This window comes from Tubulanus polymorphus, chromosome 9, assembly GCF_964204645.1.
Source record: "Tubulanus polymorphus chromosome 9, tnTubPoly1.2, whole genome shotgun sequence".
In the NCBI taxonomy this organism is placed as follows: domain Eukaryota; kingdom Metazoa; phylum Nemertea; class Palaeonemertea; order Tubulaniformes; family Tubulanidae; genus Tubulanus; species Tubulanus polymorphus.
In genome coordinates, this window is record NC_134033.1 from 8,204,691 (window position 1) to 8,214,015 (window position 9,325).

General features: G+C 37.7%; 1 protein-coding gene across 1 annotated transcript in view; it reads left to right on the top strand.

The window, feature by feature from the left end:
* Nucleotides 1-6,898, top strand: part of LOC141911050 (uncharacterized) — a 73,758-nt gene extending 66,860 nt beyond the window's left edge. The window contains exon 24 of the mRNA XM_074802011.1: nt 6,310-6,898. Within this exon, the coding sequence (XP_074658112.1) occupies nt 6,310-6,324 (15 nt within the window). The 3' untranslated portion in view covers nt 6,325-6,898. The remainder of the gene's footprint in view (nt 1-6,309) is intronic.
* Nucleotides 6,899-9,325: the final 2,427 nt, after the last annotated feature.

Here is a 9,325-nt window from a genome sequence, read left to right on the forward strand (position 1 = left end):
AACTACTTGGTTCGTCAAAATTAGTTTGGAAAGACGCATGTAAGGATGCCCTTGCTATGGAAACGGCATCCCTGGTGTCAAAGGAGATGTCAGTCGGGTCGACTTCAAATCCCAGTGAAAGCGATGTTAATATGGTCAAATCGCGTACCGGTAATAATAATGATAACTTTGGTAGAAAGCCGCAGATTAATCAACAGTGTTATCGTTGTCACGGAAATGGACATTTAGCGGACAGTTGCAGATTTCGTGGATCTGAATGTCACAAATGTCATAAAACTGGACACATTGCGAAAGCGTGTCGTACAAATTTGAAAAACACTGATAGGAGAAAAACCGCCGGTCGTGTTAACAATCGTACAAGCAGATCGTTTCATGGTGGTGCTACTTCGTATCTTCAAGAAAATTCTGTTGCCGATACAGATTATGATTACAACACTAGTTTTGACGACTTGTACACCGTGAATGGTCCAACTGGCAATTGTAATAATGTAAATGTTGATATTTTTGTCAATGAGGTTAGAGTTAATCTTTTGGTAGATACAGGCGCATCAGCCACAATTTTTCCTGAGAGTTTATATAAAGAGAAATCTTCTGACATAAAATTGTCAAGGTCAAATGTAAAACTTGCTAGTTACTCAGGTGAAAATATCACTGTGGTAGGTTCTTTTCAGGCTTTGGTTGAGTATAAAGGTCAGAAATACTATCTGCCTGTCATTGTTGTAAAGGCGGTGAACAAGCCTCCTCTTTTAGGCAGAAATTGGCTTAGCATTATTAAACTAAACTGGTCTGAATTATTCTCTGTAACTTCATTTGATGTCAATGATTATAAAGGTCAAGTGTCAAGGTTGGTCGATGAGTACAGAGATATTTTTCAAGCTCATAAAGAGCCAATCAAGGGTTACACTGCAGAGATAGAACTTAAACAGGAAACCGATGGTATATTTTTCAGAGCTAGACCTATACCGTATGCATTTATTAGACAAGGTAGAAAACAATCTTAAAAGATCTGTTGAAATGAATGTTATGAGTAGAGTTGAGACTAGCAAATACTCAAGTCCAATCGTAGTTGTCCCAAAAAAGGATGACAATGTGATTTGTGGTGATTTTAAGGTTTCTATATATAATTTGATAGATAGTGATCCTTATCCCCTGCCAACACCAGAGGACATTTTCTCAAAACTAAATGGTTGTAAATACTTTTCAAAGATCGATCTTTCAAACGCGTATCTTCAATTGGAATTATCTGATAAGTCCAGAGAATTATGCACTGTTAATACACCATTTGGTCTTTTTAGGTACAACCGTTTACCATTTGGAGTTAAAACATCTCCAGCTATTTTTCAGAGATTTATGGACAAACTGCTCGTAGGTATTCCGCAGGCAGCAGCAAGCCAAGGCGATATATTGCTTGCTACTGTTACTGCAGAAGAACATGAGATTGTTGAGAGAAAGTTTAGTAGATTACATAAACATAATGTTACTGCAAGTTCTAGAAAGTCTTGGTTCTTTGTACCTGAAGTAGAGTATTTAGGTCACAATGTAGATAGTGAAGGTATTCATCCAACATCCAAGAATGTTGAAGCTATACAGTACCTAGTCCTAGTAGTGTTTCTGAGTTGCGTACTTACCTTGGCATGTTGAATCATTATGGTAAATTCTTACCAAACCTGTCTACGTTATTGTATCCTTTACATCAACTTCTCAAAAAGGATGTTAAATATGTGTGGAGTTCAGAATGTGAAAAGGCATTTTTAGAGTCAAAAAGGTTGTTGACAAGTAACCAGTTATTAGTACATTTTGACCCCAAGGCAGAGCTAGTTCTAGGCTGTGATGCGAGTCCATGTGGTATAGGTGCGATTCTTTCTAAAAGGTTTCCAGATGGATCAGAGAAACCCATAGCATATGGTAATCGTAGTTTGACTCCTGCAGAACGCAATTACTCCCAAATTGAACGTGAGGCTCGTTCAATCATTTATGGAGTCAAGCACTTCCACAAATATCTATACGGTAGAAAGTTTCTGTTGGTCGCCGACCACAAACCTCTTGTAACAATTTTTGGTTCAAAAACAGGAGTTCCGGCTCTGCGTCTGCAAAGGTGGTCACTTATTTTAATGGCATACGATTACGAAATTGTACATAGAAGTGGTAAAGATCATGAAAACTGTGATATGTTGTCTAGATTTCCTAATCCTAATGCTAAGATGGAAGCAGTGGAACTGGATATTAATTATTTTTCGTATGTGAATATGTTACCTATTAATGCTGCAGACATTGAGTCTGAGACTAGAAAAGATCCAACAATGTCAAAAGTTTATCAATATATACTTAATGGTTGGCCTAATCACTGCAACGATCCTGATATTTTGCCTTATTTTAGGCGCAGAAAAGAATTATCTGTGGATCAGGGTTGCATACTTTGGGGAATGAGAGTTGTTATACCACCAAAGTTCAAACAGATCATGTTGGATGAGTTGCACTCGGAACATTTTGGTATTGTTGGTATCAAGTCTTTAGCTAGAAATTATTTGTGGTATCCTGGCATTGATCAAGAAATTGAAAATTTAGTACAAAACTGTCAATTGTGTCTTAGTATGAGAAATGCTCCGGTTAAGGTACCTTTGTTGCCATGGCGACCAACAAATGGTCCATGGTATAGGATTCATATAGATTTTGGTGAACTTGAAGGCAAACATTACCTCATTATTGTTGATAGTTTCTCTAAATGGTTGGAATGTTTTATGATGTCATCAACAGCTGCACCAAAAGTAATTGATACCTTGAGAAGTGTTTTTGCTCGTGAGGGATTACCTAAGGAGTTGGTCAGTGACAATGGGCCCCCATTCAATTCGGAGGAATTCCATGACTTCTTATGTAAAAATGGTGTCAAATATACACCAGTACCTGTTTATAGCCCAAGCTCAAATGGGGCGGCCGAAAGGTCAGTACAAATAGTTAAACGAGCGCTCAAGAAACACATTTTGATGCAGCGAGTTGATAAGGTTGATCCGTCGAAAAGACTGGATAACTTTTTGTTCATGTATCGAACAACACCACACTCGATAACAGGTAGATCTGCAGCTGAACTTTTCAGGAAACGACAGTTAAGATCTAGGCTGTCACTTATTAAACCTGATATGTATACCAAAATTTGTGCAAAGCAGGATATTCAGAGGAGATATCATGATTCTGTATTATCAAAACCTAGAGAGTTTGTTGAGAAACAAAATGTTATGGTTAAATCCACAGGGACTTGTCACAATTGATAGTGAATGATTAAAACCAATATCAATGACCAGGTCCACTATCTCTGTATAATATAAAAAACAAGGGTGGCAACAAATTGTCAATCTGACAATGACTTCTCCACTTCAATCGACTGTAATTCCAAAAATTCTCAACCGATTCACATGAAATAAGCTTTAATACAACCTAGAAGACTTTCTGCTTCGAACGAGCCTTCAACCACCACTCTCTGACAATTATCTCACAACGAAATCACCGTTTTTTGAAGAGAGATAGCTCAAATTGGAGGTGTACCGATTCTATGGTGGACAGCAAAATGGTCGTATTTTTCACTTCAAACGATGATTTCTATGTGAAATCTTAGAGATAACCCCAACAAACCATACATTTTTTAGAATTACGTGGTCATACCTGTACGCTAATCTCATTTATTTGTATAATCCACGCGATGGGTGAGCTCACAAGCTCAAAATCGAGCAAATATACGAAAAAGTCACCTCGCACTATCGCGCTGGCGGCCATTAATCACGTGACGTGCATAGGTTCGGGCTATGTTAATAGAACCGCGACAAGTCTACGTCTGTAGACTTGAAAAAAGGAAATATTTACTAATAAAACCACCCCTCAGACGAATGTTGCACTATATTTTCATAATACAGATATTTTATTAATTAACAGAACTTTTAATAAATTTTGTAATGTTTTTCGAAATCTCTAAGCCAATCAGTGCGCGTGAAATATTTAGCCCGTTACTACGATATCACGTGATTAATGGCCGCCCAGTTGATGACAAGTTGAACGCTGTCGTGTTCGTCCTCATTTTCGATTTTGAGCTTGTGAGCTCACCCATCGCGTGGATTATACAAATAAATGACATTAAAAAATGTATGGTTTGTTGGGGTTTTCTCTTAAGATCTCACATAGAAATCATCGTTTGAAGTGAAAAAAACCACCATTTTGCTGTCCACCATAGAATCGGTAGACCTCCATTTTGAGCTATCTCTCGTCAAAAAAAGGTGATTTCATTGTGAGATAATTGTCCTAGAGTGGTGATTAAAGGCTCGTTGGAAGCAGAAAGTCTTCTAGGTTGTATTAAAGCTTATTTCATGTGAATCGGTTGAGAATTTTTGGAATTACAGTCGATTGAATTGGAGAAGTCATTGTCAGATTGAAAATTTGTTGCCACCCTTGTTATTTTATTATACATTTGCAGGGATACTGGTACCCCCATCATTGGTCTCATCCATTATCAATCGTGACAAGTCCCTGTGGTTAAATCTAATGTGAGAGGTCTTGAAAAATACTTTCCAGGTGTAATTATTCACAGGAAAGGTCTTCTTACCTACCTAGTTAGGGTTGGTGGCAGATATCGTTATTGTCACATTGATCACTTATTTCCCTGTAGTGAAAATGTTCATGTAAATAGTAGTCGTGTGGATGATGTAGATAATCGACAATATGATATGCCTAGTGTTACTGTACCAGCGGTACCTCCAGTCAGTACTGATCTGGGTACTCAACAAGGTTCAAACCCAGATGTCGAAAGTGGAGTTAGAAACTCAGGTGATTTGGTTGAAGTTTCTGATCAACCCCAAGCCCATAGTATTCCTATAAGTGTCAGGAAATCCTGTCGTGTTTCTGTACCGCCTAAGAGGCTGATCGAAGAAACTTAAATGTGGTTTTATTATGTCAGTTTTTCTTTTATTACACTTACAAGATGTTAATATGGAGCTTATGCATTTTAAGATAATGCTTAGTTTTTTTTAACTGGTGTGGAGGAGTGTGATGTATGTAGCTTTCGGTAATTAGTTTGACTGAATAAATTCACTTCCGCTTTGAGTACAATATATGGCGTTGTAGTTCATTGATAATCGGTCAGGAAACGTCACACCAACTACGCTTTTCACTTCCACCTGATCATGGCTGTTAGTCAACAGCCAAAACGTTGTGGTTTCGTTTTAATAAATTATTATTTTATATAGAATTCGAATTGTGGGACTTCTTTGATTATCTACAGTGTACACGGATTAAAGTGTTTCAGTCGATTACTACGTTTTTCTGTTTAAGTTTAAATGACTTATCCAGATCGATTATGTTATTTCATTTTCATGTCGGGTAGAGTTTGCAGGATCGAACGATCGCTCCATTCTAGTCAGTATCAGTATTTTCTTTGATACATTCAAAGAATTCTAATCGTTGTTTTCAGATTGCTATCACTTAACATTATTCAATGCGCTTAGTAGCCATTAGTAAATGGAGCTGATTTCACTTTCCTTGATTGGATATTCTTGGAGCAATCCTCTTTGACTGACACAGAGACCAATCTCAAGGTCGTTGGGTAAAATTATGAATTTAGGGATTATAAATCAACGAATGGCATATCCTTTATCTAGTTCGGTGTCTGAGATTCGGAGATTAATTCGACAAATACATTTAAAAAAATTCTAGCCCACTTCACGCTATATATAATGCTAATCACATTGATTAGAGTGTTTATTACTGATTAGTAGTCGATTCTGAGAGAGGATACATTTTTTGTTGAAAATAAAGTGGATAAATAATAATCACGACAATTACAATAGGGTTTTCTGTGAAACAACAGAAAACCCTAATAACCAGTTTTCGGTTTATTTTATCTCCTTTACGGTGATTTGAATTTCGACAGTCAACGTCATTACCAATTCATAACTTTCGTATGATGAAATGAGCCTCTAAGGAAACATGTAAATTGCATTAGAATATTAAAAATTGTGGATTAAATGCATTTTATGTAGGCATACTGTTTTCCTGGTTTAACCGGGCATGTCAGACCTTCAAACCAAGTGACCGAGAAGCAGCCGCTGTTCACATGACAGTCAGCCTTATTACCAATTCATAACTTTCGTTTGATGAAATGAGTCTCTAAAGAAACATGTAAAATGCATTAGAATATCAAAAATGTGGATTAAATGCATTTTATGTGGGTATACTGTTTTCCTGGTTAAACAATTGGCATGTCAGACCTTTATACCAAGTGATCGAGAAGTAAATTTTACCTTTGAAATCTTTCTTTTTTTCTGTTTACAGGGCTCAAATTCATAATCATCGGCATTTGTTACACGAGAACAGGCAGCTACATGTATAATATCTCCTATTCATCGAGTGTGTAACAGCGCTGGGCCCTATCAGTACAAAACTGTGGCAATGGATTGCCAGACTATGTTTGGGATGAAGTTAGTAGTTGCTCGGTCATATACATTTTTATTTCTCTAGATGTTCACCTTGAATTAAATCAAATGAATTTTTCTCCAAGCAAATGAAAAATCAATAAAAACAATACCTCACACTGCATGGAGAAAATTCGAAGTTATCTTGGAGGCTTATACTGAATGATAATGTTTAGATTCAAGAGCCTAAAAATCATGTTCAAAGTTTATGGAAAATTAACTAAATTTTATTAAGGAAGTGACCGATGCTATTTCTGCTATCTGGAGGTTTGTGCTGGCGATACCCAGTGTTGTATGAACAAGAACCTTGTGCAATAATAGATTCGTTGATAAGATCAACGCTTCATGCTCATAAAGATGTAATCTTAAACAGTGTAAATACAGAGCAAACTGCAGCATTTAGCACGGTGTTGTCATATCGCGGAAAGACGGAATCGCGGAATTTTCCAAAAACGCGGAATTTCTTCATTTTTACTTTAAATAGTAAACGGGTTTTCCCACGGGGATACCCACTGTCGGACAGGGCAGCGGACCGATCGATGCAACGAGTTAGGTTCGAATCCCATTATTTGCAGGCAATTTTATATGGAATAATTATATTACGATACCGTTGACAGGGCCAACTTCGGTTTTCGTAGCTAGTCGACTAGTGGTCGGAACTAATAACCGAACACACTATAGTTCAGTCGTAATGTATTTCACAGTGTCGGCCATCTTGAACCTAGGTCCGAACTGTAACGACCGTGCTCAATTGCGTGGTCAACCATTTCCGGACCATAGTTCCGACTAACGGACATTCGGTTTCATGTAGTTCGACTATAGTCGACTAACTCCGATAACCGAAGTTGGCCCAGGCTGCCACCTGTAGAAGAAGTCAGAATCAAGTGGGGTGAAAGAGACCAGGCACCTAATGTCTATTTCTACTAGGCAAACTTCGGTTATCGAAGTTCATCGACTTTTTGAGACCTTCAGAAACGAATATTATCAGATGAATATTAAGCACGTTCGCGGTGTCGGACCGTAGTTGTAGATGGTTGCAAACATGAAATCCTACGACCAAACAAGTACCGGTTCAAATTCCTTTGAAATTATTATAATTTTACAGCCGTCCAGTACCGGTACCAATAAGATTCTTTTGATCCAAATAATCAGCATAGGAACATATATGTTATAGCAGTCACAAAGTAAACATTAAAAAAAAACGAAACCATTTTATAATCTTTCATTTCATTTAATTCTAAAAGATAAACCACATTCGCTTATAACAACAATGTAGACACACAACAAGCATGAACAATCCTAAGCCAGAATTAAATATACATAATGTCTATTTATTTTCGTCTGACATCGATCCAGTTCCACAGTTGTGAGTTAACTCTGAGTTACTTAGAATCAATTCATTTCCAATGTTTTAAATCCAGAGACCAGAGTCAAATCTTAACTCGGAACTGAGTCCTGGAGAATGACCCATGGTGTCATCACAAATCCTACGTTTACGTACCATCGATTTGTATTCCTTCAGTTAATGCAGCGATACTCTGTATCACTGAATTCGCAAAGCACGTATTGCCTAGGTTCTCCATTATTTGGAACAGTATCATTAAGTTGTTGACTGTTGACTGTATCGTATACTGTATGCTGCGGTTAACCTCTCATCCTCGCCTGACCGTCTCTCCCGCCGAAGCTCATTCATTGATTCGGCTAGGTCGTCGGACCCTGGCAAGCGAGGATGAGGCAATTGTATTGTATGTATACCCTACCGGTCTCTTCTTGTGCTCTTTTTTTGTTTGTTTGTTTTTTGTATTACACTTTCTATATTTTTGTACTGTGTATTGCTTTATTGTACTTCTGCTACCGATGATGTTATGTAACATTAAGGACCAATAAAGTTATTGAATTGAATTGAATTGGCGATATAATAAATTATCAAATACTAATTCCCGGTGTTGAAAACCTGGGTCCGGTGCCCTGTCCGACAGTGGGTATCCCCGTGGGAAAACCCGTTTACTATTTAAAGTAAAAATGAAGAAATTCCGCATTTTTGGAAAATTCCGCGATTCTGTCTTTCCGCGATATGACAACACCGCATTTAGCAGTATGTAGAAATTTGATACGTGTTGTAAGGAGATTTTAGCCAAGTGGCCTATTGCATCTGTGTGTAGATGGAATCCAGTTGTTCTGGGAAGTTTAAACATGTATCCACCATAGATACATCTGCAGTGCAGGTCAAAAACTGGCGCGGTCAGAATCAAGATGGCTGCCTGACTGCCATTGTAGACCTTTCTTGTATCAACACTATCAATTTTGATCTGAAATCCAAGGCTTCTAGCTTCTCTACATAGTTTGCCAATTTTCATTGAGTTTGAGTGGTATAGTTTTAGAAAGGTTGATTAACTTATCAAATGGGTACGAAATCTGTGGCCATACTACATGTATATTTGAGATGGGGCACTTTGAGAAGGGATCTTACTGCAGTTTACACCTGGAATGATTTTTAGCCCACTTGGGACTTGAGTCCCAGCGGGCTGTTGTGCTCACTTTTTGTCTGTCGATCTGTCCATCCATCTGTGTGGTGGCTATTCTATGGAAAGGGATCTTTGATACCTGAGACAGGTATTTTTGATGAGCTAATTACCATGCAATTGGTGGCCATCTTGGTGTCATCAGTACTCATTCGTAGGTGGAACAAAGTTTTTTCACATTATATTGATACCTAAGCATATTTTGTTACCACAATCAATTGGAATGTTGTAGCTCATAACATGTTCTATGATTGTGGTGGGTTTCAAGGTTATTGTTTTTAGGCCAGCCGAAGGCTGAGCCTATTACTTAACAAATGGAGCGAATTTAAATGACATGGATTCCAGAGTTAAGGC